The sequence below is a fragment of the Athene noctua genome, chromosome 6, assembly GCF_965140245.1.
Source record: "Athene noctua chromosome 6, bAthNoc1.hap1.1, whole genome shotgun sequence".
NCBI lineage: Eukaryota > Metazoa > Chordata > Aves > Strigiformes > Strigidae > Athene > Athene noctua.
The window spans coordinates 18,144,494-18,161,962 of record NC_134042.1 but is presented as its reverse complement, the minus strand read 5'-3'; the positions used below and the strand labels follow the sequence as shown (position 1 = coordinate 18,161,962).

At 34.5% G+C, this 17,469-nt stretch overlaps 1 protein-coding gene across 2 annotated transcripts in view; it reads right to left on the bottom strand.

Annotated features, from left to right (window-relative positions):
* The window catches only part of LOC141962124 (formin), a 149,109-nt gene that overhangs the window by 60,418 nt on the left and 71,222 nt on the right, over positions 1-17,469 (bottom strand). For both annotated transcript variants that reach the window (XM_074909781.1, XM_074909782.1), the window contains 6 exons: positions 15,352-15,413; positions 14,513-14,601; positions 9,268-9,397; positions 8,086-8,232; positions 4,487-4,546; positions 2,201-2,321 (listed from right to left, as the gene is read on the bottom strand). In XM_074909781.1, coding sequence (XP_074765882.1) covers positions 2,201-2,321; positions 4,487-4,546; positions 8,086-8,232; positions 9,268-9,397; positions 14,513-14,601; positions 15,352-15,413 — 609 coding nt within the window. The remainder of the gene's footprint in view (positions 1-2,200; positions 2,322-4,486; positions 4,547-8,085; positions 8,233-9,267; positions 9,398-14,512; positions 14,602-15,351; positions 15,414-17,469) is intronic.

Sequence of the window (17,469 nt, the reverse complement as noted above, 5' to 3'; positions counted from 1 at the left end):
AAGATAAATGAATGTCTTGATAAAGTTTTAAAAAATATTTTGAAATACTAAATGACAGCTATTATGAAAAGTTATCTATCAGAATTGCCATTTCAGGCACAAGGGGTGATATTTATCTTTTTTTTTAATCATTCTTGACAAATCTCAGAAAATAAAAGTATGTCAGTAAGAGGAACATTAGCTTGTTCCCTAATGGCACACAAGAAAACCCTCCTTCATTTATTACCTTTGTCTCATCCCACTTCCAAGGTAATCTGTTTAAGACTACCTTAGCCAACCAAACTGTGAAATAAATCCAATGTACCCTATAACACAGGCAGCACCAGTTAATATTGTTCAAATTATTTAGATCTGAAGGGCCGCGCCTGTCTGGATAGCTGGGCCCGACGCTTCTCTGGACTTGGTTTCTGCTACTCACATCTGTTTCAGCTTTAGACTTTCACTGGTATTCTGCCAGCAGCCACAACTTTTTAATGGCTACAATAAACTACAGAGACTCATCAAATCTTTGTTGTACGTGTTAAAATTATAACCTCTTCAATTAAAATTTTGATTTAAAAATAAACTACAGCATTATCTGAAGAAAAAAATTTGAAAGGAAATGTTTGAAAGAGACACAACGTTTTTATATGAGTGCATGTTTCTTTGTTTAAATATAAGAGAAACTAATGACAGGAATGCTTGTTAGAATTCTGCTGCATATTTCTGAGTGATAAAATACCAACATCTGAAAACATTTCCACAAACTTTTTTGTTTCAAATCCTTGCTGTCATTAACTTTATATGTTAATTGGTTTGGCTGGGTTTCAAATACATCTTTACAATGAAGAATTATGAAAACAACCTCAACATAACAATTCTTATTATCTTCTATAAATACCTAACAAAATTTGTTTTAGAAAATAGAAATCAGTGATTACAAGAAAGCTACAGTTTTTATTTTAAGCATTAAAGTTTAGCTTTTCCTACTTGCTGTCTGTGTCTTTGCAATGTAGAACAAATATGATGTGAACGTCACAGCCTCAATGCAGATCCTGCAAGGCTAAGATGCGTGACAGCAGGACTACATGCTGAAAAAGTACAAGATCAAACACAGATCATGTTTCTGCACAAACTAGCCCAAAAGAGGGCAGGCCAAGGGGTTTGCAGGGCAAAGCGATGAGAGGAGATAGAGCACTCACTTATGCCCGGGTCGAACAAACAACAACTGATACTTTCCTACCACTGTTAACCTTTGAAACTATCCTAAAGATGGCAGTGACCTAATCCAGCAATTTCTAACTGAAAGATAAATTATTTTGTAATGGTTTTCATTGCCTTATATTGAAAAAAAAAATAAAAACAACCATCTTGTTCAACTCTGATTCTAAAAGGACTCTTCCATTTTGATGCAGAGATGTAAATGTAAATGGAGAAGTTTTTATAGACTTTTATGCAGATCCTCTCCCTAAACTCCATTTTCTACACAAAACTGCTTCAGTAATAGTAGCAACTTTTCCTTAACAAAAAAGACAGCCTTAAAATATTCAGTCATCATTTGCTGGATTTATTTTAGAAAGTCAAATGAAGCACAAAATAAAAATTAAACTGCTTGGAACACTTAGAGAGCAACCCTTCCTACTTTATTTCCACTCAGTACCTTGATTGATAGATGAGTTGGGTTTCTGAGCCCCTCCTTATAATAAACATTTTTAGATGTTTATTTTATGTCCCAGGGTGAAAATATTTTGAACTGGAGCTTTCCATTTCCATTTCCATTTGTTGTGCCTTGGCAAGCTGTGCTTTATTTCTACATTAATAGTATTCAATTCTTTCTTGTAGCTGTTAAATTGTTGTTATACAACTACTGAAGAAAGTATTTACATTATGGAACTAACAGATATCTACAGTTAAACACACAGTTCTGGAGAAGACAGAGGAAAATTCACACATAACTGAAGAAAATGACAGAAAGATTTCGTTAGGGGCCTTTCGATTGTAAAAGGGAAAATTACTTTTCAGTATCTTTACTTTCATTTTTATTAAGTCATGAGTTTGATTTTTTTTTCTTTCTAATTTATGTGAGTAATTTGTGCCACAGTGTAAAAACTCTAAATGAATCAACACTATAAACCTAATTAGCAATAAGTAAACCTCATAAAGGTCACATTTTAAATGGCACTTTGTTGTTAGCAGAACAAATGTGAAAGTTCCCAGTTACCTTCTAGATCTCTCTTCAGTTTCCTTAAGTCTTTTATTAGGTCTTCAAACTTAACTTGGGAGGCCTGGAAAAAATCCTGTGGTTCTGGTAAAGGAAAAATACTCTTGTCTGTTCCTGCTTCCTAAACAAACAAACAAACAAACAAACAGGCCACTATGAAAATTGAATGCATTTGCAGTGACATAAATTACTTTTTTGGAAACATCATCTATGAAACACTATTATAAAACTGAAAAAAAAAAAATTTAAATCATTCTTGCTAAAACAACATATATATAATTCAAGATGAAATCCTGATGATTCTCAGTGTTCAAACTTTCTTTTAGATGTTGTAAAGTGTAAACTGTGCTCAATTTAAACTGTGAAATGACATTGAGTTCACAACATTTCAGTTCATTTTATATCAATAAAGGTTTAGATAAGGGATTAGAAGTTTCTTAAATACAAATAACATGAATGACTAATGCAACAACTAATCTTATGCCAAAAGTTTGTGGCTTTACTCTCTTGCAATTCATTAAACATACACACACTTTATAAGCATAAATTGATAACAATATTTTTAAATTGCCTGAAGTATTTTATACAGATAAAAATATACAGTTGAAAGTTTATGTGGCTAAATATATCACAAGTGTCTGTATGGAAGTCCTAAGTAATACCTTATTTTTAGCAAAGTAAAAAAAAAAAAAGACAGAAATAAACCAAACCAAATCAAAAAAACCTTACAAGTTTCAAAGCAGTATCTCTAGTGGAAATTTAAGAAGTATATAAATGGTATTAATATGACATTGCTGTGTATGAGCATATACTAGTGAGTTTAAAATACTACCTCTCACAGATTTCAGTCTGTAATAAAGGAAAACTCACAGGTTGGTGAACTAAAGGTTTTGAGAACAGGGAAAAAATAATTTTATTCCTATAAAGATAGGAACATTCAGGGGGAAAAAAGTACAATGGATGACATTTACACTGTGCCCATTTTTTCCACTTTTTTTTCTCAAAATTCCCTGAAGTAAAATTACAGCATAGTAGAAAGTTTGCAGAAGTGTTAAATATTTAAATAAATTAATTAGAAAGCATTAGCTTCAGCATTATTAAAAAAGGAGAAAAGAAAACATACATCAATACCCTAAGAACTGAGAAACATTACAGGCTAGACAAAGTTGCTTTTGTTATGAGGCTTTTTACAAGATGGGTACTTAGGTTAAAGTAATGACACTTTATTTCCCTGCTTCAACAACAACAAAAACCGAAAAAACCCAACCAATCAAACAAACAGAAAAACCAAGTACAGATTTACATATCTACTATTTTTTTATCTTCTCTACAGTTCAAGCCCAGGAGCTTTTCCACATGCTCCAGACATACAGACCCTCCAACATTAGTGATCATAGAATCACAGAATGGTTTGGGTTGGAAGGGGACCTTTAAAGACCATCTAGTTCACCCCCCCTGCTATGGGCAAGGAGATGTCTTCACTTACTTTAGTCTTCATTGACTTTAGTCTTACTCCTGGAAAAAATCCTCATGACTACTAACTAATCAATTCAACATCTTTATGTAAGAAATTTTATTTTTTCAAAAGAAGGAAAAAAATAAATTTATTCAACCGGACATAGGGCCTTGAAAAAAATACACTAGTCTTAGATTCAAAGATTAGGTAAAGGCATCTTCATACTCTCAAAAATAATCAATTACATACTTAAAATCAATGAATAGGGACACTTTCATTTAAAAGACAATAGTCCTAATTTTCCACTCAAAAACTTTGGGCACTGCTGATGTCTACCCAAGTCTCATAAATGTAACTTGCTCAAAGCAGCAGCCACACCTCCTCCCACATTTTCAACCTCTTAACTCCTCATCAGCTGACTCATCTACCTTAAAATACCAACTTGTCCTTGCATTCTGTCATGAGAGAAATCATGCTTCTGTCTACCATTACTGCCACATCAGAACAAGACTTACAACATTACAGTAACCAGGATTTAAGAAGACAGGACTGGAATGACCACTTGTCCAGTCTGCAACAGTCACAGGCAGTTGCCTGCAGTGGTTAGTTCAACAGATAATGTAAAATTTTCCAAAGCCTTATCATAAAACCTATAGCGAATTTTAGACCTATTGGGGTCCACAACTATTAGAAGAAAGCAAAAGAAATCGATTTTATTTTTCTGTCAGAGCTACTGTGTTCAGATTTTTAAAAAGCTAATGCAAACTCATTTACAATCTCTTAAAGAAACCCACTTTTGAGATGGCTGATACAGCAAATGAATCTTTTACCTTATCACAATGGCGTAGGTAATATATGACGATATAATCCACAAGATTAATACCATTATCCTAGGAAAAAAATATATATATTATTCAAAATGTGTGTGTGTGATTAACACCATTTCAAAGTGACTTAAAATCTACTCCATATCAAAATAAATATTATTTTATATTGCTGTAAGAAATAGGACTCACAATATATTTAACCTTAGAATTACTGAACAAAAAATACATCTTTTATAACATAGGCTTAATCATACCACCAGAAGACTTACAGCTTCTTTTGGTTCTAAATATCAGGTAAGAAAACATGCACTGGGTAAAGCTGCCCCTGTATCTTTTTTTAATAATACAAGACATTACTTAATAATAATATTAGCTTGACTAATAATAATATTATTCTTGAATACATATTAACAAAATATTAGATATATTAAGGTGAACTGTATTTCTTGATTCCTCTAGCCTCAACTTATCTATAAAGAAGATCTGAAAGAAGCATAGGTATTTTTCATATTCCACTCTAAATATAAAATCAGATAACATGTACCTAACAAGCAGATTTCATGTCCTGTTGTAAGTATCAATTTTAATATTCACTTTGCAGAATCATCATTTCCATGGTCCTGCATACAACAACTGTATACAACATAATTTTATTTTGTTACATGCCCTTGGGTCAGCATAGGCCACATGAACTAAAGGAAAAGTGTAAAACTGTGACTTGTATGTTACAGGGTACCATTCAACAATATAAATCAATCTTAATACAGGGAATTATATATGGAATGTCTCTGAAGTTTTTTTGAAGTGTTTTCATATTGTATATTGACAGGTATTAGGACAAACATTTAGGACAAACATTTGTATGTGCACAATGTCTGTTCCTGTACAGAGCTGCTTCATCTGTATTAGAGCCTACAGCACATTACATTTTATTATTATCATACACCAGCAAAATTCTTAAGCAACTAAGCAAGTCATTGCAGTCATGCAGACAAAGCCACTCTGCTTGTATAACTGTTTTAGAAGACACTGTTGGCAGGTCATGTGACAAAAAGGAGCTGATGTGACTCATGAATATTTTATTGCCCTTTTAGAGTAAAATACACCTGTTAGTCTCTCTTCTATATGCTAAACTACCAAACCTATTACTTGGGTTCAAAGAGTATTTGCAAAAGACAAGACATGGTGATTCTGAAGAGAGCTACATTTTTAAAAAAAATCTCTATATCAAGGAACTTTCCGGGCTCATGTGACAACAAATTACTTTTATGTGAAATAAGAGATATTTAACACTGACTCTTTACCTTAGCTCCTGGAATTCAGCTAACCTAGACATAATATTGCTTGCTGGCAATTCCCAAAAAGGGAATAATGGGACACAGGAAAGATACCTTACATGTTTAGATATACAAGACCCTGCATTCTTCTTCCTTGCAAACATGATCTACCAAATATCTCTGAGGTTTCATGTCTGCCTGTAGCAGCTGGCCCCTTTGAGTTTTTAAGCATTTTGGAGTCTAGTCTAAACTAATAACATATTTATTTTGGCTACCAGGAAACTGTAAATACTATAATTTTTTAGCTAATGAACAAGTCTTACGCAATTATACTGTACATCTGTCACTCCTTTTCATAACTCATAAGTTTAGAAAGTGCTGGCAAATTCAGCCAAATTGGAAAATCCCAGAGATAATGAAATTCTCACAAGTTTATGGTTAGATAGAAGAGCGAGACTAAAGTTAGTACTTCTACTGAGAAAAGTCAGGCAAAACTCTGATGTTTTACATTATTCTTCATGGCAGCTGGCCAACCAATGAACACCTGAATACTGTGAAACTTGGCCTGGTCCTAGTTTAGCTGCAGCTTGTACTGTGTCTTATCCATGGAGCAGGACTGGAAAAAAAGTGGTCACAGGGAACAGATGGACCATTGCTGTGAAAAGTAAGATTTAGAATCATAGAATCATTTAGGTTGGAAAAGACGTTTAACATCATGAAGTCCAACTATTAACCCAACACTACCAAGTCCATCACTTAACTATGGCCCTAAGCACAACATCTACATGTCTCTTAAATACCTCCAGGGGTGGTGACTCAACCACTTCCCTGGGCAGCCTCTTCCAATGCTTGACAACCCTTTCAGGGAAGAAATTTTTCCTAATATCCAATCTAAACCTCCCCTGGGCAATTTGAGGCCATTTCCTCTTATCCTATTGCTTGTTACTTGGGAGAAGAGACCAACAATCACCTCAATACAAACTCTTTTCAGGTAGTTTTAGAGAGTGATCAGGCCTTGCCTCAGCCTCCTCTTCTCCAAGCTGAACAACCCCCGTTCCCTCAGCCGTTCCTCATAAGACTTGTGCTCTAGACCCTTCACCAGTTTCGTTGCCCATCTTGGGATGCACTCCAGCATCTCAATGTCTTTAGGAGAGAAAGAATTCAAATCCATTGGAAAAACTTTCATTAATGCAGTTGCTCACTGAACAATTTATTAAATGTGTTTTCACACTTTGTTAGTGATAATATTCACAAGTAAAATGAAAAGCTCCCTAGACATACTGATTTCCTGACATTGTCTGTCTCACAAATGCATTCCTATGTACGCAAAGCATAACTGTGAACAAAAGTGTAAAATCTACCTTCCTTATAGTTCAAGGTAGCACTTCATGTAGGAAAAGGGGAAAAACTTGAAAGAACAGGCTTTTTTCTCACGCTCCAAATCTGTACTAGCATCAGCAGAAAGCACCTCCTATTCTTTTCTGCTTCATATATCCATGTGGTGTTCAGGTATGCTCTGGCACAGAACAAGTAATATAGGCAGTGTTTCCATTGCCTACATTATCTAGCACTTCCTCCTCTACCCTACTGAAATAAGGAACAAAGTAACCTCATATCAAAAGATGTCCAGAGTGTGCTTGAGCCTGACTTTGATCCTAGCATGACTAATCGAAAACATGCTAGTGTTTCTCAATTTTTGACAAAATAATTTACTGCCATCTATGACTATTTCGCATGCATGCCATTCAGAAGTCTTACCCTACATCCATTTAATTGGCAATTGAAAAAAAGCTCTGAATATATCTGTTGGGTTTGACACACTTTGAAGATTAAAATCCTATATATTATATATTTATATCTACTAGGTATAATTCTTTAGTGTGTATGCTGCACTGAACCCTTACTGACGTTGTCTTTAAACCTGGTTTTTAAAACATTTTTACTTACACAAAGCTATCTTAAGTTAAAAGCAGGAAAAAAGAATGGGGACATTTACCGGAGAAGAATTCAGCAGTCTGTGCTCTCTCACTTCTCTCTACCCTACTGTAATTAAGTCCCTACTAGTAAAAGAGACAGACAGAAGTTCTTACATAAGATAGATACCACAGTAGTACTGAATAGGAGCAATCAGCGATTATGGAAGTATGCATATGTGCAGGAGAAGGAGGTGAAAAGTTGTGAGAAAAAAGCAAGAAAATGGTTCAAAATGCCTTGCTCTTTCAAGCGAGAATGGTAAGAAATAAGAAAAGAGTAACTTTTAACAGAGGATGGAACAAAAAAAGATCACTTCAGAAAAATTATATTTAATTAAAAATTAGTACTTACTCTGCTTTTGACATCCTTTAGTTTGGGGAGTATTTCCAAACCAAATCCATCGGCTTGACCTCGAGTCCTATTCCCACCATTCATATAATTTCCAAAAGCCAGAATCAAACCTAAAATTTCTTTTACACTTGTCATGTTCAGCAAAGCCTGGAAAATGGAGACTAGTCTATAACTTCTGGTGGCACAAAAATTCTAATCACTAATATAAAATATTATGCCTCAAAACAGAAATGTAGAAACACAGTGGAGAACTAATAAATCATTTTAATTTACATATGAAGACATCTATCTTGTCAGTTAAGAATCTGAGGCCATGGACCTAATTCTTAACTATGTAGCCTCATACTACACACTGGATAAATCAATTGTAGTGCAAGCTCCTCATAAGTAAACTGAAGGCAATAGCACTTTCCCTGTCTTATACAATACTGATTCTTTATTTATGTCTTCTTTGGGAAGGAAACACTAAGTAACTATTTTTATTGTTAGAACATGCCAAGAAATCCAAAGGGTTAGAGCATGGGTACTTTGCAGTAGCAAAGCTAATCAAAAGCTAATCATCAAATTGGAAAAAATAAGTAAGTTAAATACTGTCCTGGCCAGGATGTTATACCTTTAGGTCAGTACTTACTTTCTCTTTTAATTCTTATCTCATTCTACTTTTCATGTTTTATTTGTTATAATTTGAAAATCTTTTCTTTAGTCATTCATAGCATAGAAACCTTAGGTAAAGCTTTGTCGGGTACTAAAAAATCTGATGTATCCAGGTTAACAGAAATGTATAGATATCAGGGGAAAGTAATAAGCTAATGAACATGATAGGCATCTATTGCTGATGGCATCAACAGCAATATGCAAAAAAAGTAAGTCTGAAAGGCCCTGTACTAAACTAGTCTCAGATTTCTATTTTATGAAGACGATCTATTACTCTACTTAATGTGCAAAGTAATAAAAACGTGCCATTAAATAAAAATATATTTTCTATGTAGAGCATAGGACATCACACACAACTCATTTTCACTCCTTCCTCTTCCTTTTGTTCTTATAAGCAGCTTAAAAATGTAATATATTTTATTTTTCCTGAAAAGCCATAACCAGGCGTAAGGTTCATCAGTTATGGTAAAAAAATAAGCATGAATATAAATATATTTATGTTTTTATTTAGCTTTTATTAGGACTTACCTTGGAAACACGAGTTATGATATCAACTTTCCGGTGCACTGATGTTATCCCTTCAGAGAAAACTGACTGGAAGATAATACACTGAGCTCGTTCTGTGAAGTTGGGGATCTGAGATAACTCATATAAAAATCTGAGGGAAAAAAGAGTATTAACGAATCTTTTTGTTCCTTATTTGTGGGGTACATAATGGATCAAAACCGTAGCATCTTGAAATATACATGCAATCTTTCCTACTTTGAATCAAATCTGATAGAATTTATAATTGTTATATTCTTTATGCTCAATGTGTTAAGAAATCTTATTAATATCAAGAAAAAGGCAAGACGTTAATCGTTATCACATTAATCCAGTAACCCACTATGACAGCTGCATCGTAATAAACAGAAGAATCCTAAACCTCGATCATAGGTTAAATAAAAAAAAAAAAAAAAAAGAAAAAGAAAAGGAAAGAGCTAGAGAAACACTATCTATTTACTGTTTTCACTCATGTATTTTTGCTTTCCTTAAAAATGTGCCCAGCAATACAGAACTCAGTATAATCCTACAAGGTTATTTCACAATATACAATGTCTGCCAAGAAATTTCTTCTGATGCTTACTCAGCCTCAATTTTCTTTTACTGACTTGCACTACACTTCCAATTATATAGCAGCATGTTATATGGTAATGCACCTAGCTGTGTATTTAGCTCTAAAACACTTGCAGATTATATGTCTCTTCAGCCACTGTTCAGCACAGTTACTAACTCTTTATCTGCTCTTTATGTGTCCTCATATATACAGCTTCCTCATTAGTCTATTCCAGCTTTCTTCCTTTAACTCTTTGATAAATAAAAATAAATAGAAGCATATTCAACAACTTCAGCTTGGATATCACAAAATGAAAGCATCCCAAAGGCATGAGTAATTCCCCCCTTTTCTACTCTTCATTTGAAAATGTGAAAGCTTGGCTAAATAATACAAGAAGATTTAGCATTTCTTACGATAACAGGGTTTGTATAATTTGCTTTGTGGGTTTTGAGTCTAGCATTTCAGTGAAACACTTGGTTCCTTGAAATCCAGAAACAAGCTTCTTTGCTCCGGTATCACTTGAGAAACATTCTTCTAATCTCCTATTCACAGATATCCTTAGATCCCCCTTAATGCAACACCAAAAGATTTTTCTACCTCACTGAACTATGGGAAATTCTGTGAACCATTATTAGCTTGACTCCTTACTAAATTGAATTTAATTATTTAAGCCAATGCATCTGATTTCTCCAAATTATTTCTTTTTCATAATAAATAATATCAGTATCTTCAAATTCACTTTATAAATTTCTCAGGCATGCAATGCTTTGCTGAATACATAATGACTGTCTAAAAAAATCAGCAAAATCCACCTGTGGCTGGTGTGAAATACTATGTTTTGATCGGAATATTGGTTTTTTCCTTCTTTTTCTTTCTTGCCTGATGAAAAAATCTATTGTGAGAGAAGGATTGGGGAGGCCTGTCTTGGCTCTTACACATAAGCAGTGGGAAAAAAAGAAATGCCAAGCTGGTATTAATAAAACTGCTTCCTATTGGGAATGAATGGTATTGCCAGGAAAAAAAGAGGATACTCTGCACTTTGTGTGAGAGAAACAAAGGAAGGAAAAACACAAACTGTTTCAGTAAAGTTCTAACATACATACATTTTAAAAATTTAAATTCAAAAAGTCAAATGACACATATTCTTGCTTTCCCTTGAGAAGGCAACTATCTCTTACACTGCTGGGCATCAGAATACAACACAACTGTGCTGAGAGTTAAAAGAGCATCAACAGAAAAGAAAACGTCTCCAGATTTTGGAATTCAAAGTATTCAATGTAAATATCCAGAGAGAACATTTATAAATGAAATCTGTCACAAAAAAAGAATCTTAGTGACTACAAATGTAGTTACTAAACACAAAGTCATGGCATGAATCTATGGTTATCAAAGATAAACCACCAATTCAGGTGGACAAAACTTTTGGAGGTGAAAGGATATTCTTTGTTCAGTCATTTTTTCAGTTTTAGTCTGAGAAAAGTATGGTTTTGACTTAAAGTAATGATGACATGACTGTGACAAAGCTTTTTGATGGGTTTCTCTTTGTTACACTTCTTATGGCCAAAAGTAAACATAGAGAATTTGCTGTTCATCTCTGTGAGGTCCATTTTACTCCTCTCCTGCAGAACTGTAAATAAAAAATGGATTTACTTGAGAACTCCTTTACCCTACCAGAATCCTGTCGTAAAGGACTTGAGAGTACTTTCAAGCCAGACATATTACCATGTTGTTAGTGCAATAGAACATCCTTCCAGAAGATAGACAAAGAAGGCTGATTCTATGCAGGTAAACTATTTATCAGTTCACATTTATCCACATTTGAAGAATATAACATTTAGAAATAATTTTTCGGGAAAAGGGTGTATCTAATCCTTCAAGCTTCTAAGTAAACCCAAAGGATTTAAACTGAAGTCAAAGGAAAGTGGCCTTCAAAGAGAAGCAAATGGCATTGCTTGGACAGCAATTATCAAGAGCTCACTACTTCCTGAATTCAAACTACATCCAAGTCAGGAAAGCTCAGTACCATATTTTGCTACCATTTCCTTCATTAGTATTTCTTTCACAGTAGAGAGGACTTCATAGAGATTATATTATAACTAAAAAAAACTAGCTAAAGCATCTGTATCCTACTAGGAAAGCTCCAAATTGTGGCCAATTGTGTATATAAATCTTTATCGTGTTAATGAATTTTAACAACTATTATCATGAAGCATAATTTAGGGAGATACTGTCATGTTGCTGTCTATTTACGGTTTGTGCCAACAACAGCAAATTTAACACACCAGCAAAACAAATCAAAATCACATGGGCAGGAGAGCATCAATGATACCACTAAAGCTTTCTATTTGTCTGGTAATCCTAGTATTTGAAAATGGCAAAGGTTTTTTTTAAACGTCAGTGACTTCATGTCAATGGTTTCATTATATGAATGCCTGCTGCTAGTCTTTGCAACCACTTGATAAACGGTTTGCACTTTTGTTTTGATCCTCATTAAAGAAAATACATGAGGCTTATGCTCTGTAGCAAATATTTTTAATCACATGTACAAATTTAGCACTTTTCTGTTGGAGTTAATATGCATAGTACAGTTCCAACAGATCTCCAGCTCCGCATTTAGGTTGACTTAGAGGCTGGCTTAGACAACAAAAACAGCAGCACCTGATCTACTGAGTTTTTAGAAAGGACATTATATTGAAGGTCCAATAAAATTTATGAAAGTGCATCATCAGCAAATTGTTTCCCCCTTGAGGCAACAGTTTTAAAAACTAGTTTTCTTAACCTATGTAGTTTAATAATAGGGTAAAAATGGGATAATTAAGACTTGCAGACAGAACACAAAGAGCAATAATTGCTAAAAAGTAGCTTTCATCTTTGACACTACTAATTCACTCTGAATGATTAGGCATAGCTGCTTTATTTACAGTCCTTTAATTTCAATTGTGGAACAATGATAGCATAAATCCAACTCTGTTTAATTAAGATCAACCTCTCTCACTATAACTTACTGTCCTGGTTCAGCTAGGACAGGGTTAAGTTTCCCCAGCAGTGGGGAGGGAGCTCTAGCCGGGTTATTTGATACCATGCTGATGTCAGGTCCGGGCACAGAGTCTCGGGAACAGTTTCCGTGTTGCTTTTGTCCCTGACAGTACCCACAACGGGACTGCTCTATCCTTGTGGTATACCTCTGTATATCTTTTGTCCTGTTTACTATTATTACTGCTTATTGTTATTGTCATTGCTATTGTTGTTGTTCGATATATTATTTTTTGTTACACTGTTGTATTAAACTTTTCCTTATCTCAACCCTGGGGTTTGTATCTCACTCCCTGCCCTGTCTGGCCTGAGGGTGGGGGAGGGACAACGGCACTGTGGTCTTGGGTCCTGGCAGGGCCTAAACCAACACACTTACAAAACCAGATGACCTTGTATAACTCTAGAGCTCTACAAGATTCGTACTGTCCAGAACACAAAATGCATTAATATTTATTTCACTCAGACATACAGCAAACAGATTGCCAAAGATTCAAGATCTGGAAAACATCAACTAGTCACACAATGTATTTTTATGCTCCAAGCCAATGCAATGAAAGCCATAGATACGGGATGCAAGAACAAGCCAGTATGTACATTTTACAGATATTTGTCTTATTAAGTCTTACTCAAGAATGGTAGCCACTCTTAAACAAGAGTTGATAGCCTCATCTCTCAACATTAACCTATTCCCTAGTGGACAGTCACAAATAAGTATTTAGCTGCCTTGTGTTAAAAGACAGAGAAAAGAAAATCTGTTCTTCACCACTAACATTTTAATGGGAAAAAAAGGGTATGAAAATGTAATACTTCTGACATCAACCAATCATATACCATATCTGCTGTTTCAGTTCTTCCTCGCCCCTACCCTTAGTTACGTCAAAGACAGCAGAAAAGACAAAAACAGACAAGAGGGAAAAGGAAGCAAGATGGCAGAGAGGAAACTGCCCTGTAATTAGAAGAAGAGGATGGAAGTACAAAGGGAAAAGTAGCAAAGTAGCAGAAGACAAACCACTGGTAGGCCAAAATCTGAAATCAAGCGTATACACTAAAATAAAATTGAGGATTACCATTCGGCTCATGTATTCTTTTCATATTCTATTCTCTTTTCACATTGGTCTAAGGTTTATTACAACAGGAGCAACACTCAACAAACTTTTCATCCTAACAGATATCACTGCCCTTAACAGTCGCAGGAGATGAGCTATGGAATCAGTCTTGTAGGCCTTCAATCAGCATGACCAGAGTGTCCCCTGTGTCTTTGTCACAGGACTCATCAAAACCCTCTGTTTGTGTAGCTCTTTCAAATAATCCACAACCAAAATCAGTCTGACTCTGTTTTAGGACAGATTAATTTAGCTTTAAAAGTTCTAAGGGAAGGATAAGCCTTTTACAAATATGAGAATGGCAACAGAAATTTTTATTGATTCAAGGCTACATAATTTATCAGTTGTGGTGGTTCAAGTTGAGGTAAAAGCTGTCATGTCTGAAAAAAGCTATTTGATCAAGGCAGAGTTTATAACATGCATTGAAATACAGAAAAACATTAAAAGTTAGCTACCAATAATGATGTCTCAAGAACCCTTTTAACATATCAGCAAAGTACTATACTATATAACGATAAAATATTACAAAAAAATATCTTACTGTTCTGGTTTATCCAAAAGCTTCAGTTCCTCCTCTTTTGAAGTCTGATAATATTGCTTGATTTTCTCCAGTTCATCCTTTTGCGCTCTCTGAGTGAATTAACATAAAGTAAGTAATAACAATTCAATAAATTACTCATTTACCTGTTTGTCTTCAAGTACCAATTATATTTTTTATTGGGAAAGGTTTAGACTATGCAAAAGAGTAAGGCAAAAAGATTCATGACAAGTTCCTTCAGTGCCTTACAGTGCCGTTTACTACCAATGGCCACAAAACAGAGCATCCTTGTAGAGCACAGCACTGCAGATATTGCTATAGGATGCTTTACACAGCTTAGGTTGGAGAGGTAGCATTGATATCTCTACAGCCAAGTGTAAATGTATTCTTTCATGCAACTCCAGAGTCACACAGTTCATGAATGCTATATTAGTCTACAGAGCAACTTGGGTAAGGACAGCAATGCGCTGGCCCAAGTTAGCTGCTTTAGCCACTTTCATACTGAATGAGAAAAATTCAGCATGCTATCACAAAATAGGCCTTAAGTAAGGACAGTATTTTTCAGGCAGTTCAGGAGAGAACACTGCTAGATGTTACACTTTTTGTTAGATTTTTAACCCGATTCCAAAGGCACTTCACTGTTTTAAATTTCTGACATTTAAGAACTAAGCCAGTAAGCATGTCAATGGGTACTTTTTATGTTACCTATTTTATTAGTGTTAAATTCCCTAAAGATTTTTTCTATATAATGTCTCTAGTTTAAAATGACAACATAAAACTTTACTTATTCTGTCTCTGAAATACTGTGGTGATTAACCATAGCTTTACCACAGCTTACTTACATTTTCATATAGTGCTTCCAGTGTTTCCAGATCTACTATGGAGTCATCAACACACAGTATAGCTGTACAGAATACAATCACAAATTAGATGCTAGAAAACATACTTAAGAGTTCAGTTCTGTTTCCTGAGAAATGTACTAAAGAGATCTGACCTAGCTAAAGGACATATTTGTATCCAGTTTTTTACTATTTTCAGCATTTCCTTTTTGTTCTGACTTCAAGTCACAGCACTCACACAAGAACTCACCATAAATTCTGTCTCAGGAGAATGAGTTCTACTTTTTATGTCCAGTATTCTCAGCAGTCAAAGATATGACCTGCCAGGTACTCAGCTGATTGTGCAGCTGGCCAGGCAGGAGAACATGAGAACCATTGATACCAGACAATGAACAGCACAGGTTTCATGGGAGCTTAGAAGGCTGGATAGGAAGAGTTGAGAGTTAGGATATTTAGGTCTCCCTATATGCATGGGAGATCAGGGAGATGTGAAAACAGGGAGATCTGCTTATCTTGGGGCTGGCAATTTTGGGAAGTAGACAGGTAGACAAACTTGCAAGATTTGCAAGTTGCAAATTTGCAAGCACCGAAGATTGTTCTACAGATTTTTAAGATACCTCCACAGAGCAGCTCACATTTGAGTTAGCTTTATCCACTAAAAAACTACCCACATGACAATTTCCAGATAAATACTTTTAAACATCCCACAGAGACACCTAAAGTATACTCTTCAATGATTGATTATGTCTCATTACCAAAAAAGAAAAGTCGCAATATGTTTTCTTAGTTCCAATGATACTACAATTGGAATATATGGCATTAGGTGTTTCTAACATTTGCAAATCCCATTACAATTTCGCAATGTATTGGGACTTTCCTGAAAACAATGATTGGTTCACAGTGCTTTCTAATGCACTCTAATGTTAAACTCCAGTAAGTTAAGAGAAGCACAATGGAATGGAAATAACTTTAGATGTTGAATTTTTCTGAAAACATTTCTCAAGATTCATAATGGGACTAGGCACAATTTCTGAACTCTTGACTTGTGTTTAAATGTTACTGGGAACATTAATCCAAAAAATAAAGCTACCAATTTTCTGCATAACCAGTGACTCATAATTAGCTAGTACCTGACAACTTTTAATTTCAACTGTATTATATTTCTTCAAAGGAAACTTGACTGCTTGTGAATTCAGAAGATTTTAAAAGCTCTCGCTGCATTTGCAATCTATGTTTGAAAGAGGCAAGGCACACATCTTTAAATAATTATTTAAAAGTAATAAGCTTTCGCCTGCTCTTCCACCTACCCCATGATTTTACATTGTGAAATTAACCAGCAGGCTAGTAAATTTTCTCTGTGGCAGGCTAATTAATTTTATTAAAAGGTCCAATGACATTTAGAATGCTTTAAAATTTTGCCTGTCAATTATGATTCCATCTGTTGACATTACACCTTGGTTAGAAGTAAAGAATTATACAGAAGAAGACAGTATAAAGGAAAAAAAAGCAACATCTCCAACTATTTTCGTCCTATTGGAAAGATTAAAAAAAAGCTCAAGAGTGTAATCAAATATTAAGCCCAAACAACCAAGCCTGACAAAAATCTTTGTTTAAAGGAAAATCCTTGGGGTTTAAATTTATGAGATCATCTGCTGGCTGTTGCAAGACAGTTCCATGAGTTGCATTATCTTCTGTATTATCCAATGAAATTTCAAAAGAACCTAAGAGATTGGAAAAATCTATTGGAAACTTGGTTTCACAGTCCAATATATTTAATTGTTAAAATGGATTTTGAGATATATATTGAGTTCAGAAACTTCCCCTTGTGGTTTCACTTTCATTCTATTTCGGAATATGCTGAAATCCGCTTACAAGGACAAATTTATTTGTCCAGACTTATCTAGAAAAGCAACTTATTTGAGGTAATTTGAACCCATACTAGAATGAAAAACATCTACTAATAGTAGATTTTTTTTTTTTAGGTACAAAACTATTACAATGAGAGGGAGTAGTTTGAAAATAAGAACATTTTAATTAGAATATCTAACTGGAATTTTCAGTCAGAGATTTGTCAGAAAAAAAGTGCCCCCAAATCACAAAATGTTTTTTAATGCTATGTTT